Source organism: Anopheles merus, chromosome 3R (assembly GCF_017562075.2).
Source record: "Anopheles merus strain MAF chromosome 3R, AmerM5.1, whole genome shotgun sequence".
Taxonomy (NCBI): Eukaryota; Metazoa; Arthropoda; class Insecta; order Diptera; family Culicidae; genus Anopheles; species Anopheles merus.
This window is the reverse complement of record NC_054084.1, coordinates 50,123,136-50,150,117: the sequence shown is the minus strand read 5'-3', so window position 1 is coordinate 50,150,117 and position 26,982 is coordinate 50,123,136. Positions and strand designations below refer to the sequence as shown.

Here is a 26,982-nt window from a genome sequence, read left to right as displayed (position 1 = left end):
TTTGATGTTTAAATGACTTCTTTATTAATTTATTTAACGTTATATACCTTTGCAACGATACAAATACAACACAAGTGTACAGAGAGCGATCAGCTTTGAAATCGATGAGTAAAAGTAGTGCAACAAATTTTGGGGAGGGAGCTTTTGGAGTAACGCGACGTTCATGAGCATGACTCTTACATTCTACTCGCATGCTTCCATGAACTGTGCCGCAGCTTCAATATGCTTGAGCTTAGAATAATAACTGCGAATATGTTTGAGGAACTAACAATGGAAGGGGAATCCCGCTGGATATTCGTTGGTCAATTAGTATGTCTCAACTTTTATTATTACCAATTATTTCCAACATTTTGCACCGAATCATGCCACATGCACAGCTTAGCTAAACATTTCCACATCTCCTCTGCGGGTGTCCGTTCATTTCTGGTGCGAGGACGAGGACAAATTGATGGTCAGGAGCAAGTAAATGGTAGTGTAGACCATTGCGAATTCCGCTTGTTTTAATTACTACATGTGTAATACACAATCAACAGCATTGTTAAGTACCTCAAATGTCAATATGTCCTCTTAAATGTTGCTTCCAATTGTGTTTTATTGTTACCACTGTGTATGCGATTCCTTAAGTGTTATTACATCGTAACGTGTTGTTATCTATGGTCCGAGCATATTGCGAGTGTAGCATATTGGAGTATACAAGTATGAAATTAATGTTAAATGGATTTTTGTTGCTGTTTTACGTGGTTCAAATTATCAACTATTAGTTTTTCTTACTTGCACAAGGGTGCCGTAGTTAAGGCGGCATCGATAGATAACACGCTTCATAAACTACATCGGTTTTTGCTTTTTGCTCGAGCTTCGTCCTTCACTTTACCTTTTCTAAAGACGATCTTGGCATAATATTCGCATCAATGCAGATGTGCCGCTTCTGAAAGGTAAGGAAAGGAAACTCAGACCAGTTTGTGAGTAGTCGAAGAGCAATATTTGCCATGATTTTATCCGTCACTATCTGGCACCACGCTTTCTGGTCTCACTTTTTGATCCGTTGGGCATTCATCTAACATAGGAGTAGTGCTTGCTGGAGCCGCTGTTAAAGAAGACGAGGACGAGCGCAACAGAGGCCTACAATCATCAGCCAATTCGACTGAAGAGACCATCAAATCGTCATGCGCCCCGACACTTGTGCTTGAGTTGGCGACTGTCCGTTCATGCTCGTGGCATTCGCATTGGCAATCTTCCGGATTGACATAATTGTACACTTGACCATCCAGAGCCGTTTCTCGACGATCATTCGTGTAACCGGCACTGTCATTGTTGGCGTTACGTGTTTGCGATAATGGTTGCTGTTGCTTTTGTGGTATTGCTGTTATACGTTTGGGTGCTTTTCGCAGTTCTGGTATAGCTTCCACATCGATCCATTTGTAACCGGGAGGCGTGACTGTGTTTGCAGACGATGACGAAGCGGACGCTTTACGCGGTGGCAGTGGTGGCGGCGTTGGTGAATCTTCTGATACAATTCCGCGGTTACTTATTACCATTGAGGACATCATCGCCGTCGTTGTGGAAGTCGATCGATATTGTCTACCCGTACTTCCACTACCAGCAACACTAGTATTTCCACCTGCATTTCCTCCTGCTGTTGTAGTTGTCATTGTAATAGCCCCCAACGATGAGCGATGCTCAAAAACTCGGGATCCCACTCCTGATCCGGTCCCTTCGTTGGACTTTTTGACCGGTAGGCTAATACGAAGCTTTGCCACATTTGAACTGTTTAGTGTAGACGTGGAGTCGTGTAATGTTGCTTGCTTATCTCCACCGGTGGTAGAACGTACCGTCATGCCTCTCATTCCAGCTGACGCCGAACGATCATGGCAATATTTATCCAGTGAGCCTGGATGGATGGGTGTTGTTGAGCGGGGTCGTTCAAGAGGATACGTCTTCAAATCGATCTGCGTGCGCTCCTTTGCTGGCACCAACTTGATGCCAACCGGTTTCTCTTCCGGCAATGTTGTGGGAATATATGGTAATTCGTCGTCGAATGATTCTTGAAAGACTAGACCAGCACTTTCGTGATCCTCGATCACGAGCATATTTGGTCGCAGAGCATGCCGTCCCGTTTGTATCGAAGCGGAATCAAATTCCGAATCCTTTTCACTTTCTGACGACGCCATTCCGTCGTCGACAGTGGCACTGGAGCCTGGCCGTTCGATCGATGGCGTCTGATCATGATCATGGTGCTTTTGACGATGGACATGATTGTGAAGCTGATGATGATGATTTTGATGTTGGTGTTGGTGATGGTTTGTATCAATACATTCGGCTGGGCTAGTACTACTGCGTGATACTATTGGAGCCGCTTCATCATCTATTGCTTCTGTACTCTTAAGTGAACCGTAACTGTCCCGCTTCTGCTTTCTTTCTTGTTGTAGCTGCTGCTGATGCTGCTGCTGCTGCTGTTGCTCTAGCTTCTGTTGCTGTCTTAACTGGTGCTGTTTTTGATGTTCATGTAGTTCCTTCATCAACATTGCTCCTTGCGCCTGCATGACCTGTTGAGGTGAAGATGATGTTGTTACACTATGGGCTGTCACTAGGTCGATTGGATGCTCACTACAATTACCGGCCAACAGTTTCCTTGTTTGTGTGCCGTCGCCACCAATAACAATACTACCGTCGATCAACATGTTGTTGCTGTCTCCCCTATGCACCTGCTGGCACTGGGCTTTCTGAAGCGAGGTTTCAGAACTTTGGCTTACGGTTGAGCTGTTACGGTTCATCTCTTTAGTGTAATCTTTCAAAGTGGTGCTGAATATCTGCTCCTCACTGCCAGAACCCATACGCATTTGAAATAAAGCCGCCTGTTTCTTACGCATGGAAACACTTACCGAGGACGTTGGCGCTTGATTAATTTGTTGCATTGTATGAAGTTCTATATCAACCGTTTCCTTGTTTTCCGTCGAAGTAGGTACAGAAGATTTTGGTACTTTTGCTCTAGATGCAGGTGGTGGAGGCGGTGGCGGGGGAGGCGGAGGCATGGCTTGATTACCGTGCCTTTGTTCCTGTTTCCGGTTTACAGGTTCTATATTATTGTTCGTCGATGAGTGCGATTTTGCCTTAGAGCATTTTTCACCATCATCGAGATCTTCACTAACATGTTTTTCAATGCGCTGTGATAGCTCCCCAATAACATTCTCCCAGTTATGTGAATTATTTTCCTTATCCTCAATTGGGGATTTTAGTGGAATTATAATACTACCGTCCGGATTGTCAATCCTATAGCATTTGAGCGGTGGCATTGGCTTGGGTCGATCATGTATCGTAACTGTCATATTGGCAATGCGTTGCTGCTTAGGTGTTTTGGCGTGTTTTTGAATGCTACTGCCATGTCCTGTGGGTGTTCCTGAAGCGGATACCGACACTTGCCTTTCAAATGCACTTCCTCCTGATGATGCCGCTGCTGCTTCCATAAAGGAAGATGATGTTACACCAGCCGCACTGCGGAATGAACCCAAACGCCGTTCCTCTGGCGGCGTGTGCAGTGGAATATGTATACTTTGGCCATCGAGCGGTGTGTCATAGTAGCGTAATCCTGTCGATCCAGGCGATCGTGCTGCAGCGATGTTGCCTTTCGTATGTTGGTCGTAACCAGCGGAATTGGAGAAGGATTGCCCAATACCGTCTGCTGCCGAACCCATTGGCGAAGGAGACTTCGACTTTGGTTCCCGTTTAGATTTGAACATTTTCAGTACCAGCTTCTGCTTCGAAGGTGTCGAGTTGGCCGATGCGGTAGGTTGATCCGTTGTTTGATCGTACTTACCACCAAGTGTGGTCGATTCATTGGACGCCGTCGATGTACGCTTTTTCCGGGGAAGGTGCTGCTGTTGCTGTTGGAAATTATTAGAATAATCAGTGAAAATAGCCTCTAAAAAATTTAAAAAATCAACAAAAAGAGTTCTTTCTGTTAACACTCACGTTTGCGGGTGACGGCGATCGGGTAACACTGGACGCACGTGTTCGATGTTGATTGTGGGTTGCTGCCACCGAAAGGTCCTGGATGTTGTCCTTCGGTTTTTCTACGACACGTTCGTTGTCTGCAATGCCGTTATCGCTGTAGCAATGATCCGGTTTAAGCTTAATTCGTATATACTCTGTACCACTTGGCATGACACCAACTATTGAGTTCTTCAAATCACGCGGTGGAATATGACGCTTATTGCCAACGCTACGGCTTGTTTGATTTGTTTTGATATTTTGTATCTCTAGATTGTTCGCCGTGCTCATGCCGCAATCCGACTTACGCCGTGTATGACCCATCATGGTACTTTGTTGTGCTGCAGTTTGAACATCTCCACCACCAGGAGGTGGTTGCTGAGGAATGTTTTCTTTTTCTCCTCTGTGGTGACCATTTCCTAGGGCGGAGCCAGCTATCCCTGCGGAAGATAGCACGTGCACTCCTTCCGCTAGAACTGCTTCCGTCGGATCTTTCTTTCGGGACAGTATGACTTGTTCTAGCATCTTTTCCGTAGACGGCTCCAGACTACTTCCAACAACACCACTTTCGGCATAAGTCTGTAGAGGTTTCGCACCGCAGAAAGAGGTTTCTAGTAGCATCTTATGAGGCGAGGGTGACCGTGAAATGCCAGAAACAGCCGATGTAGCCGAAAGTTTGCTGTTAGCTGATCCCTGACTACCAACACTTGAAAGCCGGCTAGTACGTCCAGAAATGGACAGGAATGCCACTACCTCAGAACTAGCAGAATCTTTACGATTATGTTGCTGCTGATGCTGGTACTGATATTGCGACTGACTAGGCTGTTCCTCTAGTTTCCAAATGATTGGTGAGTAACGTTGTGTGGGGCAGGAACCGTAGTTTATCTACAAAAATAATTAGATCAATATGACATACGTTTTTCTAGTGACTTTTTTCAAGTATTTAATTCGATTTTTTTAAACAAATTTTATAAATAACAGGTTGGCTGATAAGTCCCCGGTCTGACACATAGATGGCGCCGCTAGTATTAAATGCATATTATTTTTATATAGTACCAACCTTCAAGTGATTCGTGTCAAAATTTGACGTCTGTATGTCAATTAGTTTGTGAGACAGAGCGTCTTTTGTCAAGCAACTTTTGTCAAGGCCCCATATGAAGAAGAAAACAGTTTTGTTCCACCAAGACAACGCACCGTGCCACAAGTCATTGAGAACGATGGCAAAAATTCATGAATTGGGCTTCGAATTGCTTCCCCACCCACCGTATTCTCCAGATCTGGCCCCCAGCGACTTTTTCTTGTTCTCAGACCTCAAAAGGATGCTCGCAGGGAAAAAATTGGCTGCAATGAAGAGGTGGTCGCCGAAACTGAGGCCTATTTTAAGGCAAACCCGAAGGAGTACTACCAAAATGGTATCAAAAAATTGGAAGGTCGTTATAATCGTTGTATCGCTCTTGAAGGGAACTATGTTGAATAATAAAAACGAATTTTGATAAAAAAAATGTGTTTTTCTTTGTTAGACCGGGGGCTTATCAGCCAACCTGTTAGGTAAAAAAAGGCCCAATATTCTAATATGTTGTATTGAAATAAAAAGGGTATAGGAATATGATATTACATAAAAAATCGCTTTATTCGAATACTGGAGTTACGCTAGTACCAGGGATTTCGTTTAACAACAAATAGACACTATTGCACGTTGCTTAGGGTTCAAACTTATCTTTAACTTTTGTATTGCGGGTTATGTGCAATATTACCATTAAACAGATAAATGCACAAATAATTTCACGTAAGAGGTGTATATTTCCCATTGGTGTTAGCTCCGATTGGTACTTACTTGAGTATTAGGTTTTTCTTTCTCGCGATTACCCTTCTCCGGTTCCATAAACTGCAGTTCCTCGGTAGAGTTTCGTAAGTCCAGTGTGTCTTCCTCACGAAAACCAAGTACACCCGAGTCTTGTAACGTACCTGTACCGACCTGCGTCAGGTAGATCGATACCACATTAAAATTAAAAAAAAAGTTTAAACTGATGATATATCCTTATTTGTATTTATATGTCTAAACCACAGAAGTTGTCCAAAATTTACCTGTTCAAACACATTTTCGGGACTACTGTCTCTACTGTCATGATGAGATGAATGGGATGAGGCTCTACTGATGTCGATGCGTGGTGTTGCAGGTATCAGCGCCGAATGACCTTCGTATGGTTTTGTCGGAGAGCCACGAGACGAATCAATTGATGATTTTTCATGCGACCAGCGTTGCAAATTATGATGATTTTGTTGCTCCATCTGGAGATACCGAAATTGCATTTGAGGTTAAATGACATTATGGAACATGAAAGGCATTCACGAAAGTGTTACTCATAATAATATTATTATTATTATCTTAAATTAACTAACTCTTGTACTTCAGCTTTCGACATCTAATTATGACTTTTTAGTTTACACATTGCAGAAATGCATAGTCAGTGAATCATGTGTGTTGAAAGCGCTAAGTTTTGGTGAGTTCGTAAATTTGACTTTCTTCTATCGATGGACGATGCCGTCGAGCTCATTTTACATTTATAGCTACGGTTTTTTGATGAAAACCAAATTTTGTGTGACTTTATCTTATAGATAAGTATAAAATGGCTACATGACCAACTATAACGATAGGAAACATCATTTCCTAGCGAACGTTAAAGAAAGTAACGAAAAAGCCGCATCACAGTTGATTTTTATGGACTTTTTCAAGATTTCATTAAACTGGTGCAGTTTAAGGGAAGTTTAAGGCTCCAGTTTAAGGGTATTTGCTCGAATTCCCGATTATTCGTGCTCGACAATGTCAATTGGGAAGTCATGACTACTTGTCATGAGCAACATAAGACAACTATATACATCAAATCATAAGCTTTAGATAGCAAACGAGCTCGTTTTTTGATTTCAACGCCTCACTGCTATCTTTCAAAGAATGTTTAGTCCATGTACTGTTCCATCCATTTATTTCTGTATGAAATATCCGGAGTCTCCTAACAACAAACGATCGTCAAATATTTAACGACAATGCAGCTAACGACACCCGTTATGACCCAATTGACATTTTCTAGCACGAATAATCGGGAATTCGAGCAAATTCCCTTAAACTGGAGCCTTTAACTTCCCTTAAACTGCACCAGTTTAAGGGAATTTAGAAAATGGCCTTTAAAATCAACTGTGATGCGGCTTTTTCATTATTTTCTTCTAGATTCGCTCGGAAATGATGTTTTCAATCGTTATAGTTGGTCATGTAGCCATTTTATACTTAAATAATATCAATTTTTTATAAAATAACGTCACACAAAATTTGCTTTTGTTTTTCATAAAAAAATCAAAGCTACGAATGTAAAATGAGCTCGACGTCATCGTCAATCGATAGAAGAAAGCCTAATTTACGAACTCACCAAATCTTAGCGCTTTCAACACACTTGATCACACACAAATCCACAATTTCAGGCGTATTGAGTACTAATCAAGCAAATATGGGATAACAATTTCAAGCAAATGTCACTTGGGGACTGTCGTCTGAAAAAAATCAATTCCCTTCCAATTTTTCGAGTAGTTTAATTATTATTATTACTGTTGAAAAGATTCTTTATTATTTTTTTATTTCTAATCGCGTGAAAAATTGCGTGTCTTAAATAAATAAGACACTATTAAGGAATAAGACCTATAAAAAATTAAGGTTTCCAGCAACTGGAAACTGGACTTCCCTCCGCACACAAACAGATTTTCATCTCTTTGCGGTTGCGAATCCCCTGCTGTAATTATGGTTTTGCACTAAGTTTTGTTGATAAATTATACCAATAACAAATCCAAACTTACGTAGGCTTGACATACAGATAGGTGAACGTATTTTTGAAGTCGTCCCTGAATTCACCTTGATACTGCGTTCGAGAGGATGATGCTCATAAGGCTAACGAGATGTAGGGCGACCTCACTGTCGTGCAGTGTATCAAGCTCGTCAGGCTCTGGTGGGCTTTCCATATTGTACGCATGGTAACGGACGACCAAGCCCGTAAACTCTTTTGGGCTGGCCACAAGGACAGAGCGGGCATGGTAGACCTAAATTGTGTAGGTAAGATAGCGTGGAGGCGTCAGCCGTTAAAGCTGGGATAACGGTATGGCAGACGAAGGCGCGAGACCGTGAACGGTTTCGGACACTCCTGAGGTAGGCCAAGACCTTAATGCAGTTGTAGCGCCGGATAAGTAAGTTAATACTTAAAGAAGACCTTTACTACCTCAGCTTTAAAAATCTTTTTTGGGCGTGCTGTGTATTAGTGCTAGTACTGAGCCAAATGATTCATTTCACGACGCAACCCGGAGTTGGATGCGAGTCGTTTGAAATCCATTCCGACCCATGGGATCAGCGAGATCGTAAGGTCGGAATTGAAATCAAGTTTGACCCGTAGTGCGGGTCATTCGATGCAATGAAACATAAGTGGCATCGACCTGTTGGTGCAGCGAGTTCAGGTCGGGGCTTGAACCTACTTTTGCTCGACCCGACCTCGGTCGCTTATGTGTTAATGCACCTACTGTCAGCGCCTACACGCGTGGTCCAAAACAGCCGAAGTCATACAAAATCAAGAAAAAGTCTGCGCCCTTTTGTTCCGGCGTCCTTGCGAAGTTTACCGAGCCGAACCGAATAGTTGTGTTCGATAAACATGTGTGCGTAACAGGTAGCAGCATTTGTACTGCTTACCTGTCGTATGCCACTGTGATACCGAGCGAGACGCATAGACAACGCGTCTTGAGGACATGTGTAGCCGTGAAGAAACTTTTCTTTGTCTCTTTTGCCTTGTCCTTGCCTTTAGATCCTGATGAGTGAAGCATGCATACCTTCCGGGTACGTTCGGGGTATAAGGCCTGTCCCTCTCATGTTATAGGGTTTCATACTTTATCTCAAGACCACGGGACCCCTTCCCGAATCTGTCTTAGCCAAAGCCAAGACTGCGGTATGATGCTTGAAAACGTTGATGATACCTGAATTCATCGGATGCAATGCTGAATCTGCGGCACATTTCTCGAACACACCGGTCCGCGCCGAGGACATGCGGTCGAATATTTTTTTACACGGATAACCTTTGTGTACATCAGTGTACTGAAAACAGTCAATTATTTTTTCTTGTTTTTACCAAAAAAGATTATTTAAACAGTTCAAAGTACTTTCTTAACACTTGTAAATATTTTAATTAAACAAATATGCATTCACTCATTTTATTAAATTGTCTTTTTTTTGGTAAAAAAACGAAAAGGATAATTGAGTGTTTCTACTACACTGATGTACACAAAGGTTATACGTGTAAAAAAATATTCGACCGCATGTCCTCGGCGCGGACCAGTGTGTTCGAGAAATGTGCCGCAGATTCAGCATTGCATCCGATGAATTCAGGTATCATCAACGTTTTCAGGTATCACCAACGTTTTCAAGCATCATACCGCAGTCTTGGCATTGGCTAAGACAGATTCGGGAAGGGGTCCCGCGGTCTTGAGATAAAGTATGAAACCCTGTAATGGTAAAGATAGAATCGTATGTAATCGACTCTGCATTCGGGCGTGGGTAGGCCCTTGCGCGCCGTTTGTACCCAGACAATGACTCCAGGTCGCTGGTAGAAGCTCCTGGAGATGTGTGGCGGATCAAGACTAGGCGACCGCGCAGGGTCATAGCGTGTAAATTCCATATTTAGCCTTAAGGCTCGAGTCACCGACTTCTGTAGGGGCTCCATTCTCCGCCTTAGGCTTAAGGTGATGGGTCAAAATGGTGTCAGTTTTAGACACTCGTCCAAGACCGCCAGGCCAAGACCGCGCCTTAGTAGTAACCCCGGATGTAGAAAGTGGGCACATAGGCTATACACTGCGTAATAGTTACAACTTTGTAAAACATTTCGTTCAACAATCGTTCCTTCTTCTTTTTTCTCTTGTGTTTTGGCCCAACAACCGTTACTGGCTGAAGGCTGTCCTGCCCCTACTTTCAGTGACATATTTCTTAAGGCCGGGCTACATTGATCGTACTCCGTAGTGTAATTTTGATTTTCACTAGCGCATCTGGCGGAGGCTGGTGGAAGCTTTTTTTGTCATCAAGGGAATGGTCGCACCGGATCTCAAAATTAAGTAGTTTTTTCATCGTTTTTCGATGTGAAAACGGCTGAAATACTTGCACAGCATATTTATGTATCAATTACAAAGCTTTTCCAGTCCAGTAAAAGTAAAAAAACATGGAAAAATAACATATTTTCTGAAGCGGCTACGAATTGTTTGGCAAAATGCTTCGGTCAGCCGCCGCCAGATGCGCTAGTGAAAATCGAAATTACACTTGCGAGTACGATCAATGTAGCCCGGCCTTAAAGCCAGGGTACATTGTCCGTACTTGCTAGTGTAATTTCGATTACAACAGCATGAGCAACTAAAATGCATGCCAACTAAAAAGCGTGCAACTATTGAATTCTAGCTGTAGTAGGATGAGGCTGATTAACGAAACGTCAAACCAAATTTAAAAAAAAATCAATAACGCGTTGTTTAATGCGAACAACCAAAATAAAAATAACTTAAAATTGGGGGCCTTCACGATTCTAGTTAGTTTTTTGTATGGAGTTTGACAGTTGGAGGCTGAAATCATGTAAACACTTCATACAAAACCACACAAAAAACTAGCCTGCAATTTTCAGTCTAGATTATTCTAGCTACAAAGCTAGAATTAGATTCGAGTACCTGCTCGAAAACACGGTGTTGTTTACATTCATCCCAAGGTGCATTAAAGAAATCAGGTGATCGAATCTGGAATCAAAGTGTATGTAGTCCAGGTGGTCTCAAAGCATTTTTATAACCAAATTTGAATATCACTTTTTGACAGAACGAGTGAAAACTTTTGCTCCAACGAGCTGTCTGGAGGCTTGACGAATACTCAAAACACTCTTAAAATCTTCATTGAGAAGCAGAAGCGATAAAAATCAGTCTTCTAAATTCATACACCTTGGGATAAGCCCACCTGTATATTATACTCACTTAGATAGCTGCTCGAAAACTGCTATACAATGCAAACAGCTGACAGGCTGAAATTTCAGCCTACGAGCTTCAAACGGAAAGGGCCCCAATGTTGGATTTCTTTCATTAGACCCGGGTCTATGTACATGTTTCGGCAATATTTGTTCAATGGCATCACCTCTTTGTTCAATGGCATTTGTTCAATGGCATCCCGCAAAACATGCGGGAACTCGAGCAAACCAGAGAGGCGTACGGACCGACACGAAAGTTTTACCAAGCGATAGCAGGTCACCGAAACAACGTGGTACCTAAGGTAACCTGCTGTCGCAACAAGGATGGAGATCTGGTTAGTAACCAGCCAGAGGTCCTCTCGCGGTGGGCTCAGTACTTTGATGAATTACTCAACGACCAGTTAAACGAACAGCTAGAAGCGCCACTAGCAGATAGTGTCATGCTACTGCCACCTAGCATAGAAGAAACACGAAAGGCTATCCGTCGGCTGAAAAATAACAAGGCACCCGGAACCGACGGAATTGCAGCTGAACTGGTCAAGAATGGAGGTGCACGACTAGAAAACGAGATTCATCAAATTGTTACTGAGTGTGGGATAGCGAATCGATGCCTTGTGATTGGAATCTCGGCATCATCTACCCCGTATACAAGAAGGGAGACAGGTTGGACTGCAACAACTACAGGGGTATTACGGTGTTGAATACCGCCTATAAAATATTTTCCCTGATCCTTCAGGATCGCCTTGTCCCGCACGTCGAAGAGATAGTAGGAAACTATCAAAGAGGATTCCGAAACGGAAAATCAACCACTGATCAGATCTTCACCATGCGGCAGATCTTGGAGAAGATGGCTGAATACAAAAACGACACATACCATCTCTTCATAGACTTCAAAGCCGCATACGATAGCATAGCCAGGGTAAAACTGTACGACGCTATGAGCTCATTTGGAATCCCGGCCAAACTGATAAGGCTAGTTAGAATGACTATGACCAACGTCACATGCCAGGTGAGGGTGGATGGAAAACTCTCAGGACCTTTTGCTACCCCCAAAGGTCTGCGCCAGGGGGACGGGCTTGCCTGTCTCCTATTCAACTTGGCGCTAGAGAGGGCCATCCGCGACTCGAGGGTGGAGACTACGGGAACCATCTTCTATAAGTCAACCCAGATCCTGGCATACGCTGATGATATAGACATCATTGGTCTGCGGGTCTCCTATGTAGCAGAAGCCTATCAAGGGATCGAGCAGGCGGCAGAGAGCCTCGGATTGCAGATAAATGAGGCAAAGACCAAATTGATGGTGGCAACATCAGCGGGCCTACCAATAAACAATCCGAATCTACGTAGGTGTGACGTACAGATAGGTGAACGCACTTTTGAAGTCGTCCCACAATTCACCTATCTTGGGTCAAAGGTCAGCAACGACAACAGCATGGAAGCTGAGTTGCGCGCAAGGATGCTGGCTGCCAACCGGTCATTCTACAGCCTGAAAAAGCAGTTTACCTCAAAGAACCTGTCGCGACGGACGAAGCTGGGACTATATAGTACCTATATAGTACCAGTACTCACATACGCCTCTGAGACATGGACACTGTCCAAATCTGACGAAACCCTCTTAGCCGCGTTCGAGAGGAAGATGCTCAGAAGGATACTTGGCCCCGTATGTGTGGAAGGACAATAGAGGAGCCGCTATAATGACGAGCTATACGAGATGTACGGCGACCTCACTGTCGTACAGCGTATAAAGCTCGCCAGGCTCCGGTGGGCTGGCCATGTTATACGCATGGAAACGGACGACCCAGCCCGTAAAGTCTTTTTAGGCCGTCCACAAGGACAGAGGAGGCGTGGTAGGCCCAAATTGAGGTGGCAAGATGGCGTGGAGGCGTCCGCCATTAAGGCCGGGATAACGGACTGGCAGACGAAGGCGCGAGACCGTGAGCGGTTTCGGACACTCCTGAGGCAGGCCAAGACCGCAAAGCGGTTGTAGTGCCGATAATAAGTAAGTAAGGCATCACCTCTGTGTTTTTCTGTTTTTTCAAAAATTATGCACGTATAGTGCAGCGCCGTTTCTCCGGGCTCATCGGGATCCCGCTGTGCAAAGCGACGGAAGGCGTTATGGCGTTCTGAGAATTTTATCATGCCTTCCTTTCTCTCCAACGGCAAATTTGTCAAGCAGCTCGTCGAGCTTCCCCTCCCTGGCTCCGCCTCATACCCCTCGCCTGTGCGCGCTATCGAAGGTTGGATGTGTTGGTGCGTCAGACGGCCAATCGCTGTCAGCCGTCGTCCGTGCTTTTCCCTCCATAGCGCCATCTCTTTCTCGCGTGTGATCAATGCTCGCGAGCTGTTGTGGCGCCTAAAAATGCCGTTAACAAACATTGCGGCGATGAAGTTGCATTTTCACAAATCAAACCAAAAAATCGCAATGAGTTCAAACACTGTAATATAAAAATGACTAAGGAATCGCTAGTTTACGCAGGAGGGTTTGCTGTGCAACGCGCAGAACCCTAATTCGCGTTAACACGTTCAGTCCGGCGCTGATTTTCATGGGCTTACCGTTCCGCCGGGATCTAGAACGCAAGCTGATTGTGCAACCGGCATACTGGAAAGTCCACTGGCAGTCCCTGGGGCCTGCCATCGAACTTAACGTGTTAAGCATTAAGCATAACTTTGTTACACTAAGCTTTTTTGCTTTCATTTGGTGTAGATTAGGGGAAAGCGGGGCAAAATGGGCATGTTAAGCAGTTTACTGAATATTCCTTTGAATATGCCACAAAACAAAATTTTTCTTTCATTATTGTATGCCTCCACCCTTTATCTATGGATTTCAATTGCCAATTAGAATGAAAACAACTTAAAACCATGAAAACAGTGCAAAATAAAAGTTGATGTTTTACGAGCAGTTATTTTGACACGCGGGGTAAAATGGGCATAGCCCTGGGGCAAAATCAAGGTGTTATAAATGACAAGGTGAAGTTTTTCAGAGCAAAATGACATTTCTCGACTTGACATTTCTCTTCCGGGGGCTCCGGTATAAAAATCGGGGAGGGCTGGTGCGGGGTAATGAAATTAGTATGCAGAGAGTGACAGATGTCCTCCACAATGTCGCCCAGCAAAAGCGATAAAAATCAACCTTCTAAATACATTATCCTTGGGCAAAATGGGCATATGTAAACAAACTGTGAAACGTCAAAACACTGGGGCAATATGGGCCACAACAACTGCGCTTAGGTAATGGTCTATGCTTTTGCGCACGTTTCGTCAAATGTATTTTCATTCTATCTTTTGTTTTGCTGGTCAGGAAAGCCCTAAAAATTCTTCCAAAAATAAGTTATTAAAATTAAAACAGTTTTTACACGTTTAAATCTACAAAATCGAATCTTTTGAAGCTGTGTCTGTTATCATTATTGAGGCGACAAATACAACACCATAGCCTCACCAAGCGCCGTATGTCAAAAGCATCTGCCCATTTTGGCCCAAGTGTGACTGCCCATTTTGCCCCAAGTGGAGCATGTTTGTATTTTTTGTTATATTAGTAAAAATACGCATTCAATCGCCTTACTTTCTTCAGACCAATTGTACAGAAATATCATATCTTCTAAAATATATCATATAAAACTTCAACGCATCCCTGTAACACTGGTTTAAGCTTATTTTCGAAGTGGCAAAAATTACATCAATATGCTGCTAAACCTTATTTTGAATTTTTCTTGATTATTTGTTATGTAAGGGTTATGAAACTTACATGGTGTACATAGAACACACTAATGAATACATTTTGAGCATTGGAAAGTATCTTTGTAGTCAAATAATGTTTAAATACAGGGTGCCCATTTTGCCCCGCTTTCCCCTACACAAATATGCTGAGCCGTCTGCGCAAGGGTGTGTGTGTGCCAAAACTGTCGCCAAATGTGTTTTCTTCCGGAATGTTATGATCGATCGAAGGAAGGTGTTCACGACAGTGGCGGAGTGGGGGAATCGGGGGTGCCCTAGGCGGAAAGACGAGTTGAGGCCCCTGTAAATGGTAGCTGATGACCGGGAGGAGGGGGTACTGGCATACGGCTGTTATGAGATTGAACATTATACTTAAATTGCCGGCGGGGGGGGGGGATTGGCGATGGAAACCCTACGATCACCGGTCACATGTCCTAAAATTGTTGCCGGCGGAAGGGGAGGGGGGGGGGGGCAGAAGGTTCTCCAGCGGCGGGGCCCCAACGACCATCTTTCCGGCGGCCCTTGTCGCTAATACTCTGCTCACTTGTAGACATACGGCATACTACAGACTAGCGATCTTCGGCGACCGCCTAGTCCGTCTACCGTTAGATCCGCCGCTGGTTCATGACGGTGTTTTTTTGTTGTGGAGGTGCATCCATCCTCCTGCTTGCAGCGTATGCATCGGGAAGGAGACAATGTGGCAGTATGCAAGTTACCCGCTGGTACTCAAGTCCTGAAAAGGCTGGTATGATCGCGTATGATCGCATAATGACAATAATAATAATAATAATAATAATAATAATAATAATAATAATAATAGTAATAATAATAAGAACTTAGCATAACAGTCCACACCCGGGGAAGAGTTTGTCTTGACTTTGTTGCTGCCGGGTCTACTGCTGTGGCGCGACAAATGCACGGAATGCACTCGACCAAAACATGAGCCTACCGATCCGAACCCATTCCAAGGCATTGCCGGTCAATCGGCGTCATGATAACTACTCCAAACCAACAAGCCATCAGATTCTGGACGGACAGGTGCAGCACCATACGCGCACCGTAATAAACAAATCCAGAATCCCCCTTTGTATGGATTCAATTAAACTTTTGTTTCCACTTGCGCCCGCTAGCTTAATTGGAAAGAAATGTGCAATATATCACACGCACGTTTGCTTAGATCGTGTGTCTTTTTAATACCCCCAACAGCAGAACCGATCACAAAGATCGTGATGCCAATCCGATAGTTGTGTTGTCTCTCAGGTAGCGAAATTGAAAATGCATGGACTTTGTAGCCGCAGCGGATGAAAATGTACGCACCAGAATCAAATAGTTTTGGTGTTTCAAAACGCACGCACACACACACACCACACACACACACAACACACGCGCAACAAACACACACACACACACACACACACACACACACACACACACACACACACACACATGAACGAATGTGCGCACCCGAGCACGCACCCACGAAAGCGCGCACGCGATAACGCACCTACGAACGCGCGCACGCGAGAACGCGCCTACGAACCCACGCACACGCACGATCTAGTGATAGAGTGAACGGACACTTTCCCCGCGCTGTGTGTGTGTGTGCGTGTGTGTATCGAGGCCCGAAAACTCGAGACAGATTTCGGCACATTAAAAAAAATTATTGCCACTATACACTGTGCTACATGATGCTTAGAAGGTCGTTGAAGCATCAAACATGTTCAAATAAAAAATATTAGATTAGTGTTAGACGTTCTCCTACGCTTGTTTTAAATAGGCTTCTTCACCCTCAACTGGCAGGGGCATCGAATGGTCTCATCAGCAGCGGCACGAAATAAAATAAACCATCAATACACCGATAACACTTTGAATCCCAATCCAGCTTCTCCCACAGCGTCTCAAGGTCACACACAAATTAATAAATGCTAACACCCACCAATAACAACAATACACAACCGCAATGCACATATGAAATCAACGCATACACCACAACAACCAATCAGCTGGCGGCGGAAGGCACGGGCAGAAGCGCAAGTAAGGCAAGGCAGGGTGAGGGAGGGAGAAGAAGCGGACGAAAAAATGGGCGCCAATATTTTTAAATTTTTTGACTGTTTTTTTTTTACATCCGCCGCCATAAAAAGTTCGTCCATTTCGCCAACAGATGGCGCTAAACTTGCTCGACCCAGCGCAGGAATCGCTGAAGTCCTGCGCGGGAGACCAGCCAAAATCTGCGCTGGCCAGCGCAGATTTTGGTACATTTCCTGCGCTGGAAACTGCTCGAATTTGCGCAGCGGGACAGTAGAACGTCGATTATCCGGGGGCGGATTAACCGGCGGGCGGCTTAAGCACCAATCGAACACGACAACGAACATGAAAAATGTATGGGATTTGACATGTTTGTCTTGTTTGTTTGTTTGTGTCTGAGGTGCACCATATGATTATATGGGTTTGTTCGAGTCGGATGTCGTGTTCGATTGGTGCCAGAGCGCAGCCTTAATCGTGCGCATAAATGTGACAGCTGTTCAAACGTATGGCGAACATTTGCAGCGATAGACAAGTGGACAATCTGTTTTTTGTGCAGCTCTGTAGTGTCTAGTGGTATTTTTGACATTCATTTTTGTTCATGAACAGTTTTACACCTACAGTTATTGATTTAAATAATATACACGGACTGGAATTTCGCGGCCGCGGAATTCCGCTTGCTGAAAAATGTATGGATATGACAGTTCGGGAAAGTTGCCGTTGACACTTTGTATATGGGTTTGACAGCAGGCGGGATTCCGCGGCCGCGAAATTCCGGTCCGTGTATTTTGGCCTAACGATTAATCGATTGATTCAAGGTGAATTAATCATAAAAATAGTGGATTTTGAAATTTTTACATGAATTAGATATTTCTTGGACCATTATCCGTGCAAATCGATTAACCGGCAACCGTCCGGTCCCGAGCTGCCCGGATAATCGACGTTCTACTGTATATATTTTATCACAAATTCCTGATTTTTATTTTATTTTATTTTATTTTGGTAAAACTCAGCCAGTTTTTATTAACTTCATATATTTCAATAAGAGTATTTTAAATGTGCCATGAATTAAAGCTTTCTTTGTTATAACAATGTGCTTTGATAACGATTTTTTCTCTTTTTCTTCTTATTTGATCGGTAGGGTTTGACCTCCTAGATATACTTTCAACCGTTTTTTTTTTTTCAAATATTCTGCTGGGCACGTAATGTAATTTCTTATCAGCACGGATAAAAGAACAGCCGGATAAAAGGTAACCTGATAAACGACGCTTCACTGTATTCGCGCACAAAAGTAAAATTAAAATTAAAAAAATTAATTTAACAAACAATCCGGTATGCAAACAAATCCGAAAATGTTCCTGCAACAAATAAACATGAAACAAATTGATTTCATTCTCTTGTCACTAAAACGTTCGAGAGAATATGGCAACAAATATTCGCGCAACATTTTCATAGTCCCGAGCCTTACTCACTTTTACCATTGTTGTGTCTTTGGCTTGCACCAGGTACTTTATTAAAAACACTGATATAACAGTACACATAATAAATATTAATTCACAAGCACAATACACACTAAAATATTCGGCCGCACGCCAGCCGTACCGTGCCCTGCCGGGAGCCCTGCTCAACCGACTGCTCGCAACACTTGCTTGTCCGAGCGCACCACACACACTAAGCGGCCCGCGCTTAGTGTGCGTACGATAGTGTGCGTGACACACTGTCGTCCCCTGGACATTGTCCAGTGGTAGCACAACTACCACGGCATGTCCAGGGGTCGGCACGGCTGCCCACAACATCTCCCCCTTTTACTTATCCGGAGGGGGTCGAACCGACACGCGCATATTCCATTGCGGGAATATCGGTGTGGTGACACCCTCCGGCCATAGATCCTTGTCCTGGGGCATTTTTGCGCAAATGCTGTTCCTAAGCTGCGACCCCGCTACCCGGCTACCGCAACGCTGCTACGATGTTGCAGGATATCTCCCCGACGGCGACCGTAATGTCCCGCTAGCCTCATGTGGCAGGAGAGCATTACCAAGCAACTCGTTCCGCACGCTGCTACGCTGCTGCTGGCGATCTCTCCGGCGGCGACCGGTTTGTCCCGCAAGCCTCATCCGGCTGAAGAGCATATCCCAGCAGCCCGTTATGGCATCCTGTAGCGGTGGTACAATTGCTGCAGCAAGGACGGCACACATTTCGCCTTTCTCGTCGGGAGCAACACGTCGGTGCTGCAACTGGGGACGGAATGCGACCTCCCCCTCTCTCCGACGAACACAACGGCACCAGCGGGGCGGCATGGGACAACGCCCCCCTCTCCGTTGACACTCCAGCTGCAGCGGGGCGGCATGGAACCTCGCCCCCTCTCCGTCGACACAACGGCAGCAGCGGGGCGGCATGGGACCTCGCCCCCTCTCCGTTGACACTACTGCAGCGGGGCGGCATGGAACCTCGCCCTCCTCTCCGTCAAACACGACGGCTGCAGCGGGGCGGCATGGGACCTCGCCCCCTCTCCGTCGACACTACGGCAGCATCGTGGCGGAATGAAACATCGCCCTCCTCTGCGTCAAACACAACGGCAGCAGCGGGGCGGCATGAGACATCGCCCCCCCTCTCCGTTGACACTACTGCAGCGGGGCGGCATGGAACCTCGCCCTCCTCTCCGTCAAACACGACGGCTGCAGCGGGGCGGCATGAAACCTCGCCCCTTTCCGTTGACACTGTTGCTGCAGCGGGGCGGCATGGGACCTCGCCCCCTCTCACTGGTCTACGACGGCTGCAGCGGGGCATGGCATCTCGCCCCCTCTCCGTCGAACACAGCGGCAGCAACTCAGTGACCTCTCGCGTCACCAATGATGGCCCGGCAGCTAGGCAGAAAGACAATTTGCCTCTTACACTGCCGGCGCTCCTTGGGCTGCAGCCCGACGACACCTAGCGTCGCCGCAGATGGCCCGGCAATCAGGCTTCGACCTTTCCATTGCCGGCGCTCCCTGGGCCTGCAGCCCGGCGAATAAAACATCGCCGAGTGTGTGTGTGCGGCTGTCCCTTCTGTCCCCATCGCGGGACGACAGCCGGGGCCACGGTCTTAACGGCGGCGGCGGCAGCGGTCCTCGTCCAACGGCGTCCCACTGTCGCGGGGACCCGTGCCATCGCGATGGCGCCGGCTCCAACCGACGCGCTCGATCGCGATGGCGACCGCGGGTTCTTCTAGGGATCCTCCTTACGCAAGAGGATCCCATCCTCGTCGCCACTGTTGTGTCTTTGGCTTGCATCAGGTACTTTATTAAAAACACTGATATAACAGTACACATAATAAATATTAATTCACAAGCACAATACACACTAAAATATTCGGCCGCACGCCAGCCGTACCGTGCCCTGCCGGGAGCCCTGCTCAACCGACTGCTCGCAACACTTGCTTGTCCGAGCGCACCACACACACTAAGCGGCCCGCGCTTAGTGTGCGTACGATAGTGTGCGTGACACACTGTCGTCCCCTGGACATTGTCCAGTGGTAGCACAACTACCACGGCATGTCCAGGGGTCGGCACGGCTGCCCACAACAACCATCCTATAACAAATTTTACAAAAAGCTTCTCATTTTCAATCTCTCACTATAGAGCGTTACTTTTTCACTCTATAGTGAGACGTTGTTGGCTAGTGAGTTGATGTTAGGTGCGGATAACTTGGATGGTTTTTGTACCATGTACTTGCACCGACGTAGCGATTCATCGATGTAGGCGTTGGACGAAAAACGACAAATCATAAACAAACATATGTATATGAAGTTGTATAGGCCGCAAATACACGACGCAAAAAAAATTGTCGAAGGGAATGTCCCAGAATCGTCGGTTATTGTAGGACGTGGACGTGAACCACTTTGGTCACCGACAAATCAGGATCAGTACACCGTCGAAGACTCCAAATAAAATTTGCTCCAGCAAGCTGTCGAGAACCTCAAAGCGCTACGATTTATTAATCAGTACCTGTGCGAAAAGACGCCGCGGAAGGCGCTGACGATGTTTCCGAGTATGCCGCATTTAGCCAACTTTGAGCAGATACAGCCAGACCTGCTACAATGCGCCATATCCGCTGCAGAAATATTTTCCCTGGTGAACGTGAAGCACTCTTATGCTTTTGATGTGCTGGACAACATATTATTGTAGTTAACGTGAACCCATTGATCAACGAGCTACAAACGGTGTAGGATATAATTACAGCAGCAGTGGACAGCTACGGGTTGACAAAACAATCAATCCGAGAGGAGACACATACTGGACAAATATTTTTCCTTGATGGTCCTGGTGGCACTGTGCTCTAAACTATTTTTGCGTACACGCGTACTTGCTGGACGCTGGAACAGTTCCTATAACATCCGTGTACAGTTAGCACAGGCTGAATTGATGAAACAGGCATCACGGATCGTATGGAACGAGACATCAATGAGCAGCCGCTATGCTCTAGAAGCTCGCGCCTTGGATCGCGTCCTGCAGGATGTTATGGGAAATCGCCAAACGTTCGTTAATAAGGTGGTTCTACTATGTGGCGACTTCCGACGGATACTACCAATCGTCCCGCGTGATATTAATGACCAGGTCCTGCAGCAGTGCATCCAACTGAACATGCTGTTGGGAAAATTTAGGGTATTGTGTGTGCGGGAAAACATGCATATTCAGACAGCCCAGACTGTTCAAGATGCTAAAGAGCCGAAAGAGTTCGCAGAATTTCTGTTCCGTATCTCCGTACGGCATATGATATTCCCGGGTTTCGATAAGGCGTATGCCAAGATATCACGGGACTTGATATTACCTGGAACATATGATCCAAAAGGTAAAGCAAATTTATCGCAAACAGTGTGAATTTTGATAAAAATAATTATTTATTTCAACAGGTACACCACCCATAATTTAATTTGTATTATATTAAATAGAAGAAAATAATATAAGCATAGAACAAAATTTGTTTACAAAGGATCCAAAAACGAAATTATTGAATGATGTAAAGTTCTTATATACCCCCCAATAAACGTTGCGTAGCCCAGTAACCGGGGCATTTTAACTAGTCCTATAACAAATTTTACAAAAAGGTTCTCATTTTCAATCTCTCACTATAGAGGAGTTACTTTTTCACTCTATAGTGAGACGATGTTGGTTAGTGAGTTGATGTTAGGTGCGGATAGCTTGGATGATTTTTGCACCATGTTGATGCTATGTCTTGCACACTTTGCACCGACATAGCGATTCATCGATGTAGGCGTAGGACATAAAACGACAACCATGTTTACCTCAAACAAACATACGAATATCGTCCATATGTATGTAAAGTTGTGTAATATGTATGAAGTGATCTAAATAGCACAAAGATGAAATAAGTACAGGTAAGTTTAAAATTAATTGCAGCAGCTTCCCTGGTATATTGGTACGGGTAACCAGTGGATCGTGCGCCACCACCAGACTAATATCGTTATTGGCTGCATGGTGTACTGTTGATGTTGGGATTGCTGCATGACGACACCAAAATATCCAGGATCCTACAGGAAGCAGTCTGATTTAAAATGCTCAATTATCTGCGTCACATGTTTGCCCTTATATTGTCTGAGGAAGTGTCCCAGAATCCTCTCTTATTGTAGCACGCAAACGTGAACCGCGTTTGTGAAGACTTTCACCGGCAAAATCTGGACCGGTACGGTACTCCGTTGAAGACTCTGAGCAGAAACGGCTGCTGCGAGCTGTCAAGCTCCTCAAAGCGCTGCGACTCATTGATCAGCACCGGCGCGAAATGACGCCGCAGAAGAAGCTGACGATGTTTCCGAGCCGCAGTTAGCCGACTTTGTGCAAATGTGCGACCAAACCTGCTACAATCTGCCTTATGCTATCGATGTGCGGAGCCTTATGGGAGCACTCTTATGCTATCGATGTGATGAATCACATATTAGCAAACGTGAACCGAATGAATAACGAACGGTGTACGATGTAGTTACTGCAGCAGTGGATAGCTACGGTTTGACTTAACAATCTATCCTTGATGAACCTGGTGGCACCGGTAAGTCGTTTCTGCTCAAAACTATTCTTGCGTACATGCGACGCCAATCAAAAATTGCAATCGCAGTGGCTTCGAGTAGAATTGCTGCTCTGCTGCTAACCGGGGGACGTACGCTACACTCTGTAAGCTATCGCTCAACCTGGACGCTAACAGTTCCTGTAACATCCGTGTACAGTCAGCACAGTCTGAATTGATGCAACAAGCTTGATCGTTTGGTTGTGTCATTTGAAAGTTGTGTGTAAGTAAGTTTGTAAGTAGGGTATTGCTCAAGGTATTCAAGATGCTGAAGAGCGGAAAGCGGTCGCAGAATTGCTGCTCCTCATCGGCGAGAGTTACATACGGCAACAATGTGAATTTTGATGAATAAATTATTTATTCCAAAAGGTACCCCATCCACAATTAAATTGATAGAATTTTAAATAATAGAAAATTAAGAAATCATAGTTCTATATACTGCAATGTATGTTGTAAATACTATAAGCATACAAAGCAAATCTTTTATAAAGAATCCAAAACCAAAAAGGGTTGATTGAAGTGCAATTCTCATATGCCCCATAAAAAACGTTACATAGTCCTGTAATCGGGCCATTTTAACTAGTTTTAATTAAAGTTTGAATGAAGTAAACAGTAAATAACACGTTTTAGGGCAATTTTATTTTGGTACTGGGGCATTAAAAACGTGTTTAAAATAAAACAAAAAATCATTTCATTTAACATAATCAAAGTATGCGAAATGAAATGCTCGTTTTGAGCACAATAAATACAAATTCATATACAGAAGGAAGGAAAAAACACCAAAAAAGTTTTATGACAATTATTAGTCTGACAACGTGCACAGAAGTTCGATAAAAAATTGGATCTTTCATTGAAAATGCATTATAAAAACAATTTTAACCAACGATTATTTGGTAAAAATATTCCTTTTAATTAATTTTTGGGTGGCACGATGATGGCATGATGACAACAAGAATATAGTACAGTGATAGTACTCCCTCATACAAAGTATATCGTATAATGTGTTCTAGTAAATTTTTAAAAGTGCTTAAAACACCTATTTCAATGAGCAAAGTTTACAGTTTTATATAAAAATTGCATGATTGATGGATTATGAATTCATTTGATTTATAGGCATCGAACATAACACTACAGGCGACCCCCGAGGTACGACAGTAGTTGGGACCGAAACAATGTCCCAAAGAAAGGCGTAAGTATGTCGAATATCTGTGAATATAAACTTGATAACCGAAGTTGGAACCGAAGTGGGTGGGTCGTGTGGTACAGTCGTCAACTCGGACGACTCAATAACATGCCCATCTTGGGTTCAAGAATTGACCGTCTCCCCGAAGCAAGGACTGACTGGACCCGGTCCAGTTACGCGACACTCGAGATACGCGAATTTTTATTTTTGACAGTTCATTTGTCAAATCAGTATAATTTCATCAAATAATTGTAAAATCAAATTGCAATTAAATTACAATATTATTTTAAATTACTAAAAATACAGAAATGATCAAATTTTCTTCTTGCATGAAATAAGTAATAAAATGCATAAAAAACTAAATTCAATCAAAAATAATTATTTATCAACTATATTTTAGCTGAAAAACGTGATATTCGACTTACAATAAGCGAAAATCCGAGTTACGCCAATGTCTTCGGCGCGCATTATTCGCGTAACTCGGGGAAAGACTGTACTCAAAATCTCTCCTGCACCGAAACAATGGTAAGGAATGCAACTCAATACAAAAGGGTTCCCCCATTACTGTTCTGTTCCAGCATAAGGTTAAGATCGAACAATCAGGAATAGACCTACCTTGAATGGAATGTAATGTATGATTACAACAGCATTAAGACGAAGAGAGTCTTTTCAAAAGTGCACTTTGACCTTAATTTGAATGGCATGAGTGGTGTACATACTAACTGGGTTAAATCTTGCTATCATGTAGAAATAAGAGAAAAAATACGGAAAGCAAAAGAGAAAGCAATAGAAATGAGCCATGGAAAACACAAGACGAGAGCTCATACGAAAATGCGAGGAAAACTCTGCGAAGAGAAAAGTACAGAGAACAAAATATCTTCAGGAAAATGAGGTTTATACAAACACATAACCCTTCATACAGTAGGCGGAAAAACAGCCATCCTGTTTGAAAAACTTAAAACACAAACGACTAGCGTTAGATGAAAAAACCGCTATCTAAAAGGACATTGAACAGCAACAGCAGAAAAAAAACCAACCAAGTAGCCTAGAAATCCCGACCCTATACCACAATGCTGACCTCTTTTGGATGTTCGAAGGATCTATTTTTAAAACACGAATCAGCCTGACGTGATTAAATAATCGGGTCTATATCGCACTAAACGAAGCAAGCCTCATGTGCTACGCTCGGCATCTTAAGGCTTTCTGCAAACAACAGGACAATTTCGAAGCTCACTTTTGCCATGACAAACAACTCATCGTCTGTTTCTTGTTTTTTAATTGAAAAAAGTGCATTATGCATTACTAAATGTTCAAAACCAAGCAAGGATCGATAACAACAAACCGCACATGTATGGTGACGTAATGTTAAGAGGAAATCCTTCCTGTTCGATTGAATTATACAGGTAGAAGAGTATTTCAAAAAAGTGGTATATTTTAGTTACCTGTGCTTTTTCTTCGGCCGATGTATCTTCCATTGAGGCTATTGGTGCAGGACCAAGGCGTTTCTGTTTGCGAGACGATGGAGACGACGATGCTACATTCATCGCGTATCAAATACGACTTGGAGTTTTAGTACCGCAGCAAGGAAGGATGAAGGGAAAATAAAGGAAAAGAGGAGAGAAAGCTACGATTCCAGAAGGAGCTCACTCTTCGGCACGGCAAGTGAAAAAACAGCACGAAGAACTTTGCCTCGGATTTGTAATGAAAAGCTTTTTGGTATTGTTTTCGCTTCTTCTATTCACTGTAACCCACACTTGCCGTTTGATCAATCACTACAATGTTTCGATCCGTGGTTTATCTGAAATACCAGTAAAAATCGCCCCCATGCCTACTGGAATTATTAACCGTTAACGGGTACATCGTTTTGCCTCGTACTAAAACACAATCGAACCGATAAGGAGGACGTCAGCAACGATGACGGCGTGATGCAACTGTGTTCGGCATGTATTGATCCATTCCTCAAATTCCGATAGCTTCCGGAAAGATAGCTGCAGCATGTGTAGTCTGCAAGAAGAACATCGAGAATGGAAAATGACACCAGAGGACGCACTACGGGTGCTTCACTCACTTGGCTAGGTCGACGAATGCTACCAGGAAGCTTTCGTATAGTTGAAAATTCATCGAATATTATTCGATAACAAGAACTACGACAAACTGAAACTACTTTTCGTGAGTGGCTGCTTTCATTCACGAAAAATTACACTTTTGCACATTTTACAAATAAAAAACGCTCACACACATACGCACATACACACACACATCCACACACACACATATGCGTGAGGGTAGGCTGGAAAGCATTCGCACTACACGGGTACACGTACCTTTTGTGAATAGTTGCAGATACTATGCCCACTAACAGGATCTTTTAGGCACTTTTGCAGATTAATAGATTTGTACTGAACCATAAAACACGATAGAACAGAATTATTTTTTTTTCAATGAATCTGTTTTACCTCAAAGCTTGAGCTTCAATCTTATGCGAACTTCCATTCTCGTTGCATCATTTATTATTCACTAGCACTGCCAAATCTACCACAGTTCCTTGGCGCTTTTCACTTTTTATCAACTTGGTACCTATTTTTTCCACATATGACTTCCGTCGTTCAAACAATTTGCAGCAATTTCTTCATTTGTATGGTGGGAATGAAATTTTAGACGATGCTTCGGCAATTATGACACTATGTTGCCTGTGAACTTGCAGATTCTATAGCAACGTGGAAGATTTTTCCCTGCAATCCAATAAGGCGCATGTCGGACAGTGCTGGCGCCTTTAAGCAGAGCTGCCTCAAAATTTGCTTCTACCGTGCACGGTATTTTTTTCAATGCTGGTTCTGCTTACCATGATGTTGAAGTATAACTGCACAAGAGCTTAGTAAACGATTGACTATCGATTTACCGCGGCTCTTTTTGAACAAGAATCCCTCGGTAGTTCTGTCTCAACTAAAAGCCAAAACCCGATGTGGGGGCTCGTTAGGACTCGTGCTGCACCGTAGAGTTTAATCGCGCATGAGTACAACA

At 44.1% G+C, this 26,982-nt stretch overlaps 1 protein-coding gene and 1 long non-coding RNA gene across 2 annotated transcripts; one reads left to right on the top strand and one right to left on the bottom strand.

Annotated features, from left to right (window-relative positions):
* LOC121595214 lies at positions 1–25,505 on the bottom strand. Its single transcript, XM_041918986.1, has 5 exons — positions 25,404–25,505; positions 6,070–6,273; positions 5,819–5,959; positions 3,967–4,869; positions 1–3,878 (listed from the first exon to the last, which is right to left on the bottom strand). Exons 1-5 carry the CDS (start codon positions 25,503–25,505, stop codon positions 993–995), a joined length of 4,236 nt encoding a protein of 1,411 aa, XP_041774920.1. The 3' UTR covers positions 1–992.
* Positions 24,374–25,876, top strand: LOC121595217. The gene is made up of 2 exons (XR_006005139.1): positions 24,374–25,364; positions 25,441–25,876. It is a non-coding gene; the product is annotated as an uncharacterized LOC121595217 (long non-coding RNA).
* The last annotated feature ends 1,106 nt before the right edge of the window (positions 25,877–26,982 follow it).

Bases quoted from the DNA above. Each gene is read 5' to 3' on its own strand.
- LOC121595214 (XM_041918986.1), bottom strand. From the start codon at position 25,505: ATGAATGTAGCATCGTCGTCTCCATCGTCTCGCAAACAGAAACGCCTT. The intron at 5,960-6,069 runs GTAAATTTTGGA...TACCTGACGCAG, and splicing joins CCGAAAATGTGTTTGAACAG to GTCGGTACAGGTACGTTACA. The intron at 3,879-3,966 runs GTGAGTGTTAAC...AATTTCCAACAG, and splicing joins GATCGCCGTCACCCGCAAAC to CAACAGCAGCACCTTCCCCG.